Genomic DNA, 16,288 nt, shown 5'->3' with positions numbered 1-16,288 from the left:
GCAGCCTCATGGGAAACCACAGACATTACGAAATATTAGGAACTCTGTGGAAGGCAAATGCTGGATGTGATCAGGAATGTGATGACAAAGAGTTTGTTCTAGGCTTCTTTCATGTTTTAGAAAGCAAATTTGCCTACCAATTCCTTTTAGGAGGAGAATGACATAGATTCCAGAGATGTAATCACCTGTATGAAATCCTGTACCACAAAACAGAAAGTATGAAGCACAATGCTCTCCCAGGAATGAAGGAGGATTACTACCTAATCACACAGGTCCTTGACAAAGGAAAACAGTATCGTTTTTTAAGAAGAAAGACTAGAAAAGCACTTTCTCTTTTAACATTAGGCACCTTATTTTCTCCTGCAGTAGATGTGCAAGGGCAGCACTACCCAGATACAGACACGGTGCAGAATGAAGTACCACAATGGAGACACATCTTTCACTCTAATGTCATCGGCAATGTTAATGATTTTCATCTTTTTGTATTAAACAAGAATTACTAGTAACTTTTTCTGAAGACAGGAAAAAGTATACATATTATCCACCACAATTCAGACAAGACAGAATTAAATTCATATTACTTAATAACAAGGAAAAGAGGCAGAAGTACCATATCTGGCTTGCAGCAGGCAGTCACAATGTACCACAGAATTATCATTAGTTTTGGAGTCTCCAGTATTCGATGTGGACAACGAAGACACTACCATCGGTTTTCTTCAGTGCTGGTATTTCCCAGATGTTTAAACACATACCTTAATCAGGCCTCCTAATTTCTCTTTGCACTCCAACCAACACTAAAATAGTCTTCTGGATTTATTACCTACTTCCCAGAGTCTGCAATGGCTTCCCATTCATTTCAAAATTCCAAAGATGTCTCCTTTTGATTTCTGAGACCTGCATGAGAAACACTGCTGAGCATGAAACCACCAGTCATCAGCTGTTTAGTGAACTCAGAGCCTTCCCAGTTTCAGGCCCTCAGTACCAAGCAGAGGGGTCTCTCTGAATGTGTTTTTCTCTAGTGGAACACAAATCTAGTTTGGGGCACAATTTTTCTCCTAACCACATCCCTCCATACACACCAGGCAAAACAAAGCTCTTTGAAATATGTGGCTCTTTCCTTCTACCTTCAGTAGATAGATAACCATGAATCAGAAGGTTATATATTTTCATTTGTGTACTGTGAGCTACCTTAGCAATAACTGTTCTATAAATCTATAAGACAGATAAATTGTGAGCGTAAGTAGGCTGTATTCTTTCCCTGACCATCTTTCTGTGCAATTCTAGCAGTGCCCTCATTAGCAGCATGAATTACTTGCCATGGAAATAGGGAAATAACCAAAGCACAGAATGATCTTTTGCCCGAAGTTCAAACGGAAGACACTGGTTTGAGATACACAGGCTGAGACATTATTAGCAAAACTCAAACAAAAATATAAGCATCTCTGCTACGTCCAAGCCCAGATTATTGCATAAGTGAAAAATTCCTTCAAAAAACACAATACAGCTATATGAATGCTGTGATGTTCCTCATGGCAAGCTATGAGAAATGCAAGCAACTGAGCCTGGGAATGTCCTAGCACATCCGTGGCAGTTCTTAATGTTCAGACAATTGTCACAGGCAAGTTGTAGCAAAACAGTAGTGTCTGTAGCATTACAGACTTCTGATGCCATAGCATAAGCCATTCAATAGAAATTATTTTCTTTCAAGAAATTAAGCAATTATGAATTCCTAAAACAAACAAAAAAACCCAGTCCAAGTGAATGCACCAAAGTACAGAAGCTCTTCCTTAAGTTTGCCTATATAGGTTATTTAATTTAAAATAAGCTTAAGTTTAGTGCTACCAGAGTCAATCATTCTTTCTCCAGAACAGTTTGGAATAGTCGAGTGACACTACAAAAGGCAGCTCAAGTTTCTGGCATCTTAAAACAGAGGATGTTCTAGAACAGCAGAAATATTTCTTTATAATTAGCAAATAAACCAAACAATCTGAAGTGTCAGAATAACAAATAAGCCAGAAAAAGCATCACAGAACTTCCCAGAGCTAACTGTCCATATAGACAAGTCTAATGACTAGTTACATGGAATTTCTTTTTAAGAAGAGTCCTTTAACAGTTAATATTGGGCGGTTTTCTTGCCAACACTAATGATCTGTAACACCACTTGTATTTTCTAAGAGACAAGCACTTTACAGCAACAAGCCCAAGAAGTGATATAACAGAAATATTTTCAACTCCAGCATACACAATGCAAAGCTGCTATTTAGACAAAATGCCAGACTAATGGCTACATCCCAGATTGAACAGAAGACCTAGATTCAGGAGCACATACCAGCTTGTAACTCCCATTTCGATTATAGAGATGGAGTATGTCTTAGTGTGAAAATTACACTTGCTACAGAACACAGTGGCTTGTTAATAAGCAAAGCAGGTAACTGATGACCTTGCCATTAAACTCCGCTGAGATCACAGACTTCCAATTCTCTTTTAGTGTCATGAAAACAACAACACAGATCTTAAATCCTACCACCACAGTTACATACAGGGTTTCTCAGCCGCTCTCTTCACATTTTCTACTTAAGAAAGTTTTGTAACATTCCAGCGGGGAAAATGTTGCTTGGCTAGGCAGCAAGAAGGTTTTGTAGCTGATTTAAAATAGAGCAACACCTTAAGAGGAATTAGGAACCACACTGCTAATCACATGGCAGCAGAAATACAACACGTTTCTCGATCCTTACACAGCACACCTTCACGTTCCTGTGATCTTTCTTCTTGGGGAGAGAGGGCCCAACTGGACACAGGTCAAGTCACTTTCCTAATTGCAAAATGAAAAGCAAGTTCTGGTACATCTCTGGTACATTAGTACTGTAATAAAAATACTTGAAAAAATCAGTTTTGTTACGAAAATTGCAAATAGTATTACAGAGCTGTGCAGGATTTTTATTACCATTTGGCCTTATGTTCTCCACTTGCCATGTTTCACAAATGGGGGGGAGAGGTATCTTTAAGTTTAGTAACACAAGAATTAAAATTAAAAAGAGAAAAAAGGGGGGGAGGGGGGGAAAGCTTAGTTAAGAACATGCTAAAAATTCACCTGAGGACCCCCCGTATCATCAGAAAAACATCCACTTAGCACTGATTTCTAAAAAACATCTCAATGTATTATATACCCAAGACACTTTTAGTTACAAAACATCCACCACTGAAAGTAAACTTTGTTTCCAAAATAAAAGCACTATGAAGTTCTATTACTTGGGCATTTTGTGCAGTCACTATCTTCAGGTATCCACAACCTTAAGAAAATGGAAATACTTGTTAAACTTTATAGTGTTGAATAGCTCGCATGGATAAAATGTGGGACAGCTCTCCCCTGATAAGGCACCATACTTTCTAAGAATCATGAACTCACATAATTCTTACAACTATCTTTAAATTATTTCCTTTGTTCCTCTCTCTTGTGCAAATTGCCAGCAAAAGAATTAATAAGCCAGAGAAATGGAGGATAAGTTGGATCTCTTCAGATGACTGGGGGCATTATTCAGCGTCTGGAGGGGTCAGAAGATTCCATTATCTTACTTCAACAAACATGTCTAAATTTTGAAAGACTACGGCACTGCAGCATTTCCAAATTAGTCATATAGATCCTGTTAATAAATTGCCGTGGAGTTCTGGAACCCTGTTCATCCAAAGCTATCCATTTCCTATGCAGTACCAAGATATAGGATATTCAACACCAAATTTCCTAATAGCACAGAAAAATTCCATTCCATTACAAAAAACTTCCAATAGTTAAACTATAAACAGTAAATTCAAGGCTACTATTAGTAACAAGGAATAACAATTTTTCACACTTAACCATAATGAAAGGAAACTATATTAGCATTTTCCAGAACTGAAGCAATAATTTATTTGAACACGGTTCCAGACAATTAAGTCTTTAACAGAAGAAAACATAGCCTGTTTTCTAGTAATGCAATTCAGCCTCATCCCAGACACTGTCAGTCATCCAAGTCCAGACATGGCATTCTTCTGAATAAGGTTGTTCAAGATAAACACTCTATACAACTAACAGCTCAACTTCACCTTCCTCTCACAGCGATATGACCGGAGTATTCAACATCCTCTGAAGATCCAAGGCTAAGTCTACCTAATGTGCAACTGAGCCAATGCACATCATCCTGGCCGTATTTATGAACATTCAACGATATGCAGAATATGATGATTGTCATGGTGCCAGTAAGCAGTTAAAAAAGGGCAATGACAGAAGAAAACAGATTAATTACGTGGCAGAAAGAGAAGACTCTCAGGATACGCAGGGCAATTTCTGTACATCTGTTAGCCTGCAATATTCTGCAAGAGAAATCCCAGCACGAAGGGCAGAGCCCCACACCAGCACTGCTGTGCTGAGACCGTCCTTCAGCCCATTCAGACAAGTGCAGTTTTGCACGGCCATCGTGCTCAGATGCTTGCCAAGGTGTCTTTAACTGTGTGAACTGAAGTGACTGCTCACTTTGCTACACCAAGAGCTAACCAGGCAGCCCTCAGCTGAAAAGCACAAATAATCCAGCACTAGAAGACAGGACGAGCTCTCCTGCTTCTGAGGACCTAATAACCAACTTCACCTTGTAAATTTATTGTAAAGCACTGTAAGGTAAATATGTAATCATTTTGGCAGCTTTGCTTGGACAGGAAACACCACACTGAGCAAAAAGAATACCTAAATATTTAAGACAATAAATCTTAACAAATCCATAATCTTACTTCTTATGGGATGCAGAGTCACGTAACTGACTAAAACAAAAAGGTTCAGACCAGAGTAAGAGAAGTATCTCCATCTAAAGCAACACAGAGAAGAACACACAGAAAAAGTACAGCAGGTTTCCTAAAAAGCACACAGAGAAATACCCCTACTCAGTGCTGTATTTGATCTCATGCAGGAGCCAAAAGCAGAAGATGAAGTTGGTCTTTTGTCTATGTGTACCAAGACACATATATTATACTGAAGAGTCCGTCTTGAGTGGCCTAACTCGTTCTCAAAGTATTACCTAAAAACATTCTGTGCATATACCTGTTTAACTTATTTTCCTTGTGACCAGCTCTGTCCTCTATCATCAGGCTCTCACTCTAGCCCTGGTCCTCATCTTGCAGGGGCATCCCGAGCTTGTAATCAAAACTTCGCTCCAGGAGAGCAAACTGCTCCACACCACCGTGAAGTCTGTGCCCAGTTCTGGACTTAAAAACTGTCAACACGTCTAGAACCATCAGTACAGATATTCTACTGCTAACCATTCTAACAATCTGCAGTATAATACTCACTGGAGCCAAGGCCTAATAAAAGAGGAGTTTATTCACATTCATAAGGTTTCTTTCTGTACGTGATAGAGCTGACCAAGCAGAGCAGAACTCTGATGGCAGAATATGCTGCAAATCCCACCTCTTTGTAAGTTACTGCCTCCTCGTAAAGGAAATGCAACAACTGAAGTTTCACAGTGGTTCAGAGACCGAGAAAGTGCAAGGATACTTGTAATAGAACCATAGAACTGGTTTGTCTGTGAGATACAGGTGTTTCAGTAACAAGCACTACAGAAAAGCTTAACACGTACACATGCAGGCACTACCAGGAAGAATTAATTAAATTAAATCCTAGAACGGGTCCCAGGACATACCCTAGCAGAAATCCCCGGATCTCTCTCTCTTCCAACAACTAAGTATCATCGCTTTGTAGCTTACATAGATTCAAAAATACAGCTGGACAAACTGATGGAAGAACACTCATCTAACACATAATGTACAAAGACACTATGAAGTCCTCTCAGATCTGGAGGATATGGATCTGAATGCTGCATTGCTTGGCTAGACAAAACACATCTTTCCATCCCAGTACAAAAAAATCTTTTTCCCATTTCTAGGTTTAACTTCCACGGTGATTCTCGTACTTAATTTACAAATCTGCAGAATATCTTGATTCTATGTTTTTTTAAGATATCAAAATGTAGTAGGCTCTCTAATCAGCAAGAAGGTTGTTTTTATCACTAAAGTCAGAAAAGGGGATGTTATCTCATCTATATTGACTGTACTGTTGACTTAAAAAACAGACCAGAACCACACCTCATACCTTTTACACTCAGGCCAGTATTCTATTGATTATGTGCTTGGAAATCCAAACTCTTTTTAGCAATGTATTCAGAAGTCAGATCAAAAAATAAAACTAACAACTAATAGTTTAATCGAAGCATTTAACAACCAGGCCTTACAACCAACAAGCCAAAACCAAAGTCAAACTGATCAATATGACCTTGTCATACAGAAAGAAGCAGCTCTGAGTGCTATTGATGATTTGACTTAGCCACACAGTACAGCATTATGACATATACTTTACCATGACATGCCTGGGTAGAGCTAAACGCTATTTTTGTAAAAATTCCATAGAAGAATGACTTAACACCATTAGCACCAAACTATGAATACTCAGTGACAATGTTGAAAGTACATCCCATATGAGTCAAAGCTATAGAGTAGCCTGTCTGTCTCGCCAGAGCTGGTGAGATTCTGAAGCGAATGTGACTATTCACAACTGCACAAAGTGAAGAGGGGGGATTCAGCTGGCATGAAAGTACAAAATACAGCCCATCAAAACGGGCACCCTGTTTTTGCCATCTCCAATTAAGAGAGAGGCAAATTCAGTAAAAGGTCTGTGACAGTAATAAATGTGGCCACTTTACAGATAAACACACCACATACATGACAGATGCTGTCCTATGATAGGCTGGACGGGGCCTGAACTCTGCCTTCCAACCTGAGTTCAAGAGAAGCACGGTACATCAATACCTTGAGCATCACGCTTAAGGTAGTGGTTTCAGTTTCACATGCAACAAACAGGCAGCAGAAGAACAGACGGAGGCTGTTTTCAACAAATTCTAGCCCAAATATCTAAAAGCCTTTGTTTGCGACAACAACAAAAATAGAAAGGGTGCTTTGGGATTCTTCCAGTAAAGCACCCCACAGAGCAGTATTTCTGGTTTATAGCAGACTTTTTTCATCTTTTGATTTAGCTTTAAGGTAGCTCTTTTTAATGTTCCATCTGCAAAACCACAAAAAAATAAAGAGAAAGATAACTAGCTGGAAAACTAACATCGGGGTTCTTGTAAGGCACTTAAGCATGATAACGAGGTTCCTTCTGTTCTGTACCATCTGTAACTGCTTACAGCTGCATCTATCTGCTTTAGAAGTAGTCAAGTTAGCAGAAAATTTAAAAAAAAAAAAAAGTCCAGCTCTTCACTACTTAGCTTTAAAGTCTCCTTTTTGAAGAGAAAAAAAAAAAGCTCTTTAAACTATTTTCAACATAAAGCTTAATTAGATTCTACTCCATCTTCAAAACCCTACAGAGGTCATAATATTCCTCACCAGAGCTGTTAGCCCTTTGTGATAACTTCTCAGAGCAGTTATTCAAGGGAAGGTATAGGATCAGCCACCTCAAGAAAGTTCACAGAGTAGATAATCTTTCCTCCAGCAAACAGACCATCAGTCTGATCTTCTACAAAGGACCAGAATGACCTTGCACCGTCAAACCTAGAAAGCAAGACACACACATACCTCACCTCACCAGTCTGTAATATGGGCTACAGAAATCCATATAATCAAGCTCTGTTTGCCTCCTGCTATTTCACCAACCTCACCTTTAGCTAACAGTCACCTGGAAAATGGACTTCCCACTGACTAAATAAAATGAAGTTACGCTACACCTATCTTACCTTGCCACACAGGTGATGGTGAGATCAATCACAACTGTAGCTTTGAAAGTGGTAAATGTATACTAGTAAAAATAGTCCTTTGTAGAACAACATACCATTCAGCTTTGGTCTCATACCATTCAGCTTTGGTCTCATACATCCAACATATCTGTACCAACAGCTGATAATCCTAGTTATAATGATTATTCAGAATTCATTGTTGAATTTCTACCCTCTACAAAAGTTTCCAAATAAATTTTAATCAAGTCTTAAACCGGAGCTACCTATCCACCCGAAGAAGGGATGGCAGATTGCTAAGTGGCACAGACACCATAACTGACAGGCAGCAGAGAGCTGTAACTCAGCTGCTGTGTTCACCCCTGTCCTGCTAATCGCACCACCGCAGAGCTCAAACATTTTGTAATGCTGGCTCTTGCCCAAGCTTCGCTATCTCCAGTGGAGTAAACTGAAATTATTAATCCAAGTAACTACTGAAATTAAAATAAACCCTGAGAATATACACTTGCTACTAGCTTAACCTGTGTGAAAACACCCCCCCCCCGCAAACCTATTTGTGCATCACTACTGTAGAGACAGGGGCACCAAATTCACATGCTGAGACCACTTGATTTTTTGTACAACCTGAAACTAGGTTGCACCACAAATCCATTTGTACAGCGCTTTTGCCATCCTAGTATGGAGTTGCTATTTGTGGTACTGGTGACATAAGAAAATGGTGTAACAGAAGAGTTCCCCAGCTTCTATGATTCAGTGGAACACTATCAACTCTTAACATTTCTATCAACCTCTGTGAACTTCTGCCAAACTTTTAAAGCTATTTAAAATTACATATCCTTCCAAATTTACTAGAAGTTATCTTCTGACTAGTTATTAGATGCACAAAAGGACTTTTTAAAGCTACCTCTGCCCCAAACCAGCAGAGTCCATAGGAATGAAGAAGTAAATTCAGGATTTCAAGACAGAAAGTGGCAAGCAGAAAAGCACTGACCAGGTAAAACCAACTAGTAACACCAGAGGACTGGAGGGGGCTCAGCTTTTAAAGCCAGTAGTTCACACTGCACAGCACATTTTTTTTCTTTTAGCAGCTGGATTGAGGAATAATCTAGATTCAAGCCTATTCCTGCAGGAAAACTTGCCAACTCATGCCTGATGTTAAAAGACTGTGTGTGTGAACAGAGGGTGGAACCCCCTGGGTCTCCTCCTGCTTCCCCTAACCTACCTCTGTCGTGGAGACACCTGCAGAAATGAGGGTAAGGCATAGAAATGGAAAAGAATCATTTCAGAGTCTTCAGCTACACACCCGCGCTGCATGGGAAAATACTTTCTTGGGTCAAAAGCCTATGAACTAGCTACAGGAAGTAAAGGAAGAACATCCAAACCTGACAGACACAGAAGAAAATACTGTTTTCAGACAGAAGGAGAGAAGAAATGAGAGTCAAACACCATCATTTTCCTTTCAGATTCCACCAGTTAGGGTAAATGCTACCACATATAAACTGTAAGATATGATTATATCTCTCCAACTTCTATGTGGGCAGCTTCAGTAATAAGGGAGGCACCTTAAGCACAAGATTGTGCAATAGAGAGTAATTTACTTTGTGCGTTCTCCTCTACTTCAAGATATCAGCTGTGATTATTTTAAAGAACTTCTGTTCTGACATCCTAAAAAAAAAATGTCACTCCATCCTTAAACACTGTCGCCACACAAGCGAAGTATAAGGATAGTCTCATTTAATATATTTGTTACTTTGAATATTTCCTGTCACTGGATATGAAAAATGTTCTGTTTTAATTGATTAGTTACTAGTTACAGAATAGCTTTCCAAAAAGTCATAACACTCTTACTGTCTGACACCCCTGTCTATACCATGCCACTTAATGTGACATTTGGCTATGGAAGCTATTCAAGGGAATTCGGGACCTGGGGCGTAGACCTGGCCCTAAAAAGAAATACTCAACAGAATCTAATAATGAAGATGACAGCACAACAGCTACACAATTAATCAGTTCCAGGATAATCTCATCATGGTGGTTCTGGTGGACAGAGAGACTCTTTAATTTATCATGAGAGCTGAGTTTCTGTAGGAATGGCCCATGAGAGGAAAACCCGGGCCTGGCAGATCAAAGCATTTCAAGCACAGACACCACTTGTAAAAGATGCAAGAGAAAACATCATCAACATTGGCATCCTTGGAAGAATTAAAGAGGGAGAAAAGGGATCAGGAAGTGTTGCAATGACACATATACTCCACTACTCTTATTAAATCATCCCCTTTCAAAGTCAGTTTGATTGCCTGGATCCAGTTCAGCTAGCACACTAGCTTGTGTTTCACTCAACCCACATAATTGGCTAAATCATTTCAAATTTTAATGTTAATCAGTTACACTAAAGCAATGTAGCACCAAAAAGAAAATATACACAATGATTTTTTTTTCTACCTATTTCAGTCTTGGTTCTTCCTGGAAACTTTACTCAGATGTCACCAGAATTAAATTAGACTGTTTGACTAAATGGCTTGTGTCAATTATTTGCTTTTAGAGTATATTATAATGCTTAGAGTCATCATAAAATGTCAGAGGGCAATAAAGATGGTGGCGCTTATGCAGAGATGTTGATACATCACATTGCCAAAATAATGAAATAAAATAGATACTAAAAAAGACCAGAATCCCTTTCGCTCTTCTTCTAAATTTTAGGAAATCAACATCACCACATTTTAAAAAGCATGATGCATATTTCAAAGTACTTCTTGTAGGAAGGTTTCTTAAGTACACATTTTTTGGCATTGTGTTTCAGTGACAAACTATTAATGACAGAGATTTCAGAACCTGAATCTAGTATTTAAAACTGTGGTATTCACCAAAACACATCTAATCTCAGCAGAACTTAATATCCTCAATTAACTTGGCCTCTCTGGTGGTCCCCAACAGCGTCAGGCTGCTTAACTCATATCAAAATCCCAAAGTACACAAAATAAGCAATTACTTTATTGGATCACATCCTTCAATAAGAGAGAGAGATGCTCCCAGGTCATCGAACCTGACACAAAACACAAGAAAAGGCAGCGACAACGGTAGATCCACATACCTAACAGCTCACTTAACATGAATATGATTTCCTGTGTCATAGGTTTCTTCTGCTTGTGGGAATTCAAACTTTCATCCTTAGAAAAGCATCCTGAACTACCCCCACAGACTACAGCCCCTTCAGTCTTCCAAACTACATTTTTATCAAGGCAGGAAGTGGGACCCCGGTCCCCACTAATCCCAAATCAGCATTTTGATCATTAAGGCAGAAAGGCATGCCTGCTTCCAGCCCCAGCAAATATTTACAGTATTCCATACAAAGTAAAACAGATTTAAAAGGATACAACAAAGCTCAACCTCTGAATAACACATAGTTTGGTGATGAGAGCACTCCCCTGGAAGGTGAGAGATGCAAGGTCAAAAACCCTGGGGGATGGAACTGATCTCCTATATCCTGGATGAGTTCTCTAATCACTGGGTAAAAAGCAAGGAACCATTTACTTCTGCTGCCACAATATCCTGAAAAGGCTAAAGGCAGAACTGACAGAAATCTTAATTAAAATAGGTACTGCACACCAGCACCAAGAAAACATTGATTTATGTTCTTCACTTTAAAATTTTTCTTGAAGAATTATTCATATATTAGTAAATATAGCCTTTGCATTGAAGTGGGACTTTTTTTTCCCCTTTGCTAATCAGAGTAATTATATATATGCACACTCAAGTAACTGTAAATTTCTACTAATCCCATGCTCTTTGCCTTGTTTGTCTTTCAGTTCAGTGCTGTAGACAGAGCCTCTGCCTACAGTCTGAGATAGCAAAAGCTAGAAGGAGGAAAACAAACAAGTGAGACTGGTACTGAAAGACAAACATATTAACTATAAACCTGATATTCTCAAGTTTACTGAGGTTTAAGTCACTTTTCTGATGCCAGATACTCACACACATTCATACAATGACATCCTTGTCCTCAGGAGGCTTCTAACAATCATTAAAATGGAATGTGGCTGGTAATTTCAGTTCCTGAAAAATGTAAGATTAAAGGCCAAACTCCATGTTTGTATGCCAAGCTTTCATGAAACATTTTAGACAGTACACACAACAGAATTTTATCTATAGGCTTTGCAATCTGTTGCCTAAAAAGTGCAATACTTTAAAAATTCAGGTAAATGGTTTGTTTTGCTTCTGTTGTAAACTGCCTCCCATCCTCCAAATACCTTGTCAGTTAAGGTCTCTCAACCTAAACTGAGCAAACCAAGTAAAAAATCCTGAATGCAAAAAATTATTTTACTAGTACTTGACAAGTTCTGTCAACGAGCTGTAGCTTCTCTTACTCCCTGCCCTCCCACATACACATCTAATCCAGCCAACTAAGACTTAAAAGCACTACCTCAGTCTTCTGGAAGAGACTATATTTTAATTCATGGCAGCAGCATGGTAAATGCTTAAATGCAACGAAAGCAAATTCTCAGACCTCTGAATCTAGAAAGACTTTTAACACCAACCAATTTGAATTCTCCCAGGAGCAAAGATGGCATTGTACATTTACCCTTATTCCAGAACCCAGTAGCTTTACTGATTACTCTGACACATCATTAGACTTAATTTCCACACCCTTTGCATTACATAGAGAAGTTTCTAAATATATCACCATTTCACTCATCAAACATTTGATGGCTAATACAAGAATCACTCCACTGATTAAAACATTTAAGAGGGAGTTCAGTTGGTTTTAAGATTAGTGACTCAATACCACAGCTTCTTTTTTTGTTCTTAGCTTACTCTCCCAGTCTGTCTCCTAATCATCACCCTGACAGGACACGCACGGATTGCAATCCATATTACTCTTATACAGCACTCTGGGAAAGGAAAAATTAAAAAAAAGGTTGGTTTTGGTGTAGAAATCTCCTTCTCCTTCTCTCTTCACATAGGAAGGAAGCTGTGAAAATCTTTTGTGCATTCAAAGGGCAAAAAAAGAACAAAGCAATCTCTATTGCCAGACTGGGCAACAGTAAAAAGGGAGGGGGCGTTACATCAGGCCTTGAAAAACACTAAACACCTACTAACTGAAGATAAACAACATATGCATGCTGCTGCGCCCTCTAAATAAGATCCAGCACAAAAATCTCACCACAAGGTGCTAGAAATTAAGGAAAGACCAAGTATTTCACGAAGTCATGATCTAGGTTCTGCTGCTTCCATATTTATCTGTTGCAATTCTTCCAACAGCTTGGTGCCTGAAGATAAAATCCTTGGCATTTACTAACATTATTCACACATGTATACATTGGTGATGGGCAAACATTTCTTCCCTTACGTATTGCCTCCTCTACTGTAGCAGGAACTTTTGTCTCTACCCAGTCCCATTTCCTTGCTGGAGTACAGACAGGAAGCAAAGGGAAAATGGGTATTCCACAACCTCTTTCCTCTCCCAATCCATTCCACTTGCAGTAAATTAATATCAGTTCTCATTTAATCTAGAAAATAACGACCAACCTTGTGATGCAGCAGGCACGTTCCTCTGTGGCTTGCAGATTTGAGTAACAGCCATATAATACGTAGCTCTCGTCTCTTCTATTATTGCAGGTACATGACAAAGAAAGTTTCTCTACTCACTACTGACAAGCATTTTATTCAAACACCGTTTGCTTTTTTTTTTTTTTTTTAAGAAGTGCATATCCTTTGAAAGAGTATTTCCATCTGGCACTTATCCCACATTTCATATTAAAATTAGTTTTTCCAGGATGACAGTATTCAGTTTTACCAGCAAAATTCTCAGTAGATCCTTTCACGGATAACACACATATCTGAAATACTGGGTCAGCAAGACTATTTAAAACATTAAAAAAAGAGCTAAATAAAAGTACAGATGGTTATAAGTGTGGGCATTACTGCAGGAAAAAAGAAGAAGAGGTTGTTGCAAGAAATAACTCACAAGAATAGTGACAAAAGACAACTTATGTATTTAAAATTATGAAAGGGATGGGGGGAAAGCGTAAGTACTGCCTTCTTATAATATCTTAATAAAAGAAAGTAATTGCAATCAATTTCATTTGGTAAGTAAAATATAAACCCACCTTAAAATCTCAGATTTATATTTTCAAAACAATAAATATAGCAAAATGAGAACTAGTTCTCATCTCTTCAAAATAGCATCATTATCAGAGATGTCAATCACTGAAAGAAGCCCTATTTTGCCTAAGTGTTTGACAATGCTAATGTCCAGTAGTCATAGCTTGCGAGTACATCTTTTACAAGGTATTTCTAACACATCTGAGACAATTTTTAAAAAAAAAAAAGGCCAAACCCAAAATAAACCTTTATCACATCTTATGAAGCTACAGCGATTCAATGATGCGTGTTGATAGTTATGCACAAAAAGAGGTATAATCAAGCCTTACACTCCTGGACAAAAGGGCAGCACTACCGGGGCCAGCAACCAGTTTACAGCTATACAGAGATAGGTTCATGAAAGGATTTTTCTTAATGTCAAATTATGTATTTTCAGATCTCAAATAAGGTATCTGCACAGCAGCTAGACACTACACCGAGGAACACAGAAAGCACTCATTCTGAGAAAGCCTTTGCAAGACAGAAAAAGGACCAGGTCCGGCAAACAGACAAAATGCGATCTGCCAACTTCAAAACCATACAACAGCACTAATTACTGGACACAATTCTACACAATTCTTTTATAGAAGTACCAGGTTCCTCAGTTGACAACATGCACATTTTTCCTAAAAGCACTAAACCACTAGCCAATTTTATGCTGAGCTGTATTACCATAATTAAAAATAAACAAATGCAAGATTGTTGCTAGAAGTGTAAGTAATTAAATATGCATCCACAGAGAAGAGCGCACAAGCTACAGAACAGGACTCCTTAGTCTGAAACTGGATTTTTGCTCTTTCCATAGCTCCCAGACAATGCTGATCACGGGTCAAACTGTGAAGTGACAGAAACCTCAAAAACATGAGGACACATTAGCGAATATAGAAACAAAATCAGAGCATTTTGACATGTAAGCCTCATACCCTCGCTCTGTTACAACCTCAGTACTGTCAGAAAGAACTACCATTCTTGTGATCCACCTAGAAAGCAGCGAAAAACAACTTAAATCCCAACTTCATTCCCCTAAAATATGCAACCTAAAGAAGAGTTACTCCTCCTCCCAGCCTCTGTTAAGAACCTTTCCTTTAGAATACTACTATGGCAAAAACACTCATGCAAAAAAGCAAGGGAGTTAAAGATCAAAATAATGTACAATTGACATTCTGTTTCATTTAGTGTTTTAAAGAAAGCTGACAAATCCCAGAGTAGTTTATGAATTTATAATTTCAATCTGCAACTAAAACACACTAAGACAATAGTTCATTAGACACATCTAATTGAACTACATTAAACTGCCTAAATCTGTACCAACACTCACTTACTGTAACAATACGTAGCTAATCCTTTAAGTCAAAAAAGTTGTCTTTTTGCTGTGGTTTTAAAGCAGAGCAGACCACTGCCTTAACTGAGGTCATGAAACAAAGTAAGAACATCTAAAAAGCAAACGACCAATACGTATATTGATTCTCAACAGAGAAGTGACAGAAGATGGGAGAAGGAGCTGCCAAAGTCTCAACATGTGGCATAACAGAAATCCCCACTGGGTTCCAAGTTTTGAAAAAGTAATGGGAAAGATTTGCAGAACCATTCAGAATAGGCATATTCCTCGCATATTGAATCCCTTCTCCACATTCAGCACACACCAAGGTCAAAACCCGAGATTTAACTCCTTTTTTAATAAGGATATCATAACTTTTTTCAAAAAATCTAAGAAACAACTCAGAATGGTATCACTGGAATGGATTTAAAATGCAGTAAGAGTATCACAATTACATTGCTGCAGTGGCCAGGTCAATAGAGCTGATGCACAGGTAAATTACTTGAGATACTTTGGTTGCGGTCCGTGACAATACAAAAAACCAGAATTATGTGAAGAAGCTGAACTCTGTCTCTTCGATCCATTGCCAGCTAGGCCCGAGACAGTGTCAGGACACCGAAAAAAATGCCCTCTACTTTCATCTGCTATACTTCATCTCTTCCCACAGGAACTGGTCTCTTCTTCCTCCTCATTCTATTTCCTGTATACCAAACAAGCCTATTGTCACTAGGTGAAAACACACACGCATGCCACTGACTTACCAGCCAGCCCACACTGACACAAATCCCCATTCACGCAGAGATCACCTGCGGCCTCACAAACGTGAGAGCAGGCACCATCCCTACTCCAGGCCCAGAGGACGGCTGGGCACCAGCTCCAGCCACGCAGAGATCCAGCTCACCTAAGGGGACCCCCGGGACCGAGGATGACAGCCGCACTGCCGCCCACGGCGATGCTCCCCGGCTGTCAGAGGGGGGGATCCTCACAGCCCAGCCCCCCCATCCCCTCGCTGGCACGACGTCCCTCCTCCCTTCCCCCTAATCCCTCCTACTCGGCCGCGCTTAAACCTCAGGCCACGGCCCCT

The 16,288-nt window shown here is 39.2% G+C and overlaps 1 protein-coding gene across 6 annotated transcripts in view; it reads right to left on the bottom strand.

Moving 5' to 3' along the window:
* The window catches only part of LOC104129890 (signal peptide peptidase-like 3), a 59,279-nt gene extending 43,235 nt beyond the window's left edge, over positions 1-16,044 (bottom strand). For 2 of the 6 annotated variants that reach the window (XR_004842522.1, XM_035898344.1), the window contains exons 1-2: positions 13,272-13,324; positions 11,718-11,798 (exon numbers count right to left, since the gene is read on the bottom strand). Coding sequence is in view for 5 of the 6 variants with exons in the window: in XM_035898344.1 (XP_035754237.1) it covers positions 11,718-11,767 (50 nt within the window). In the remaining variant the exon portion in view is untranslated. Of the gene's footprint in view, positions 1-11,717; positions 11,799-13,271; positions 13,325-15,659 lie in introns of those variants that run through there. The other 4 variants (XM_035898348.1, XM_035898346.1, XM_035898345.1 and 1 more) reach the window with 4 other exon arrangements.
* Positions 16,045-16,288: the final 244 nt, after the last annotated feature.

Source organism: Egretta garzetta, unplaced genomic scaffold, assembly GCF_000687185.1.
Source record: "Egretta garzetta isolate BGI_Z169 unplaced genomic scaffold, ASM68718v1 scaffold7, whole genome shotgun sequence".
NCBI classification, from domain to species: domain Eukaryota; kingdom Metazoa; phylum Chordata; class Aves; order Pelecaniformes; family Ardeidae; genus Egretta; species Egretta garzetta.
The sequence above is the reverse complement of the archived record's forward strand: the minus strand, read 5'-3'. Positions and strand labels throughout refer to the sequence as shown.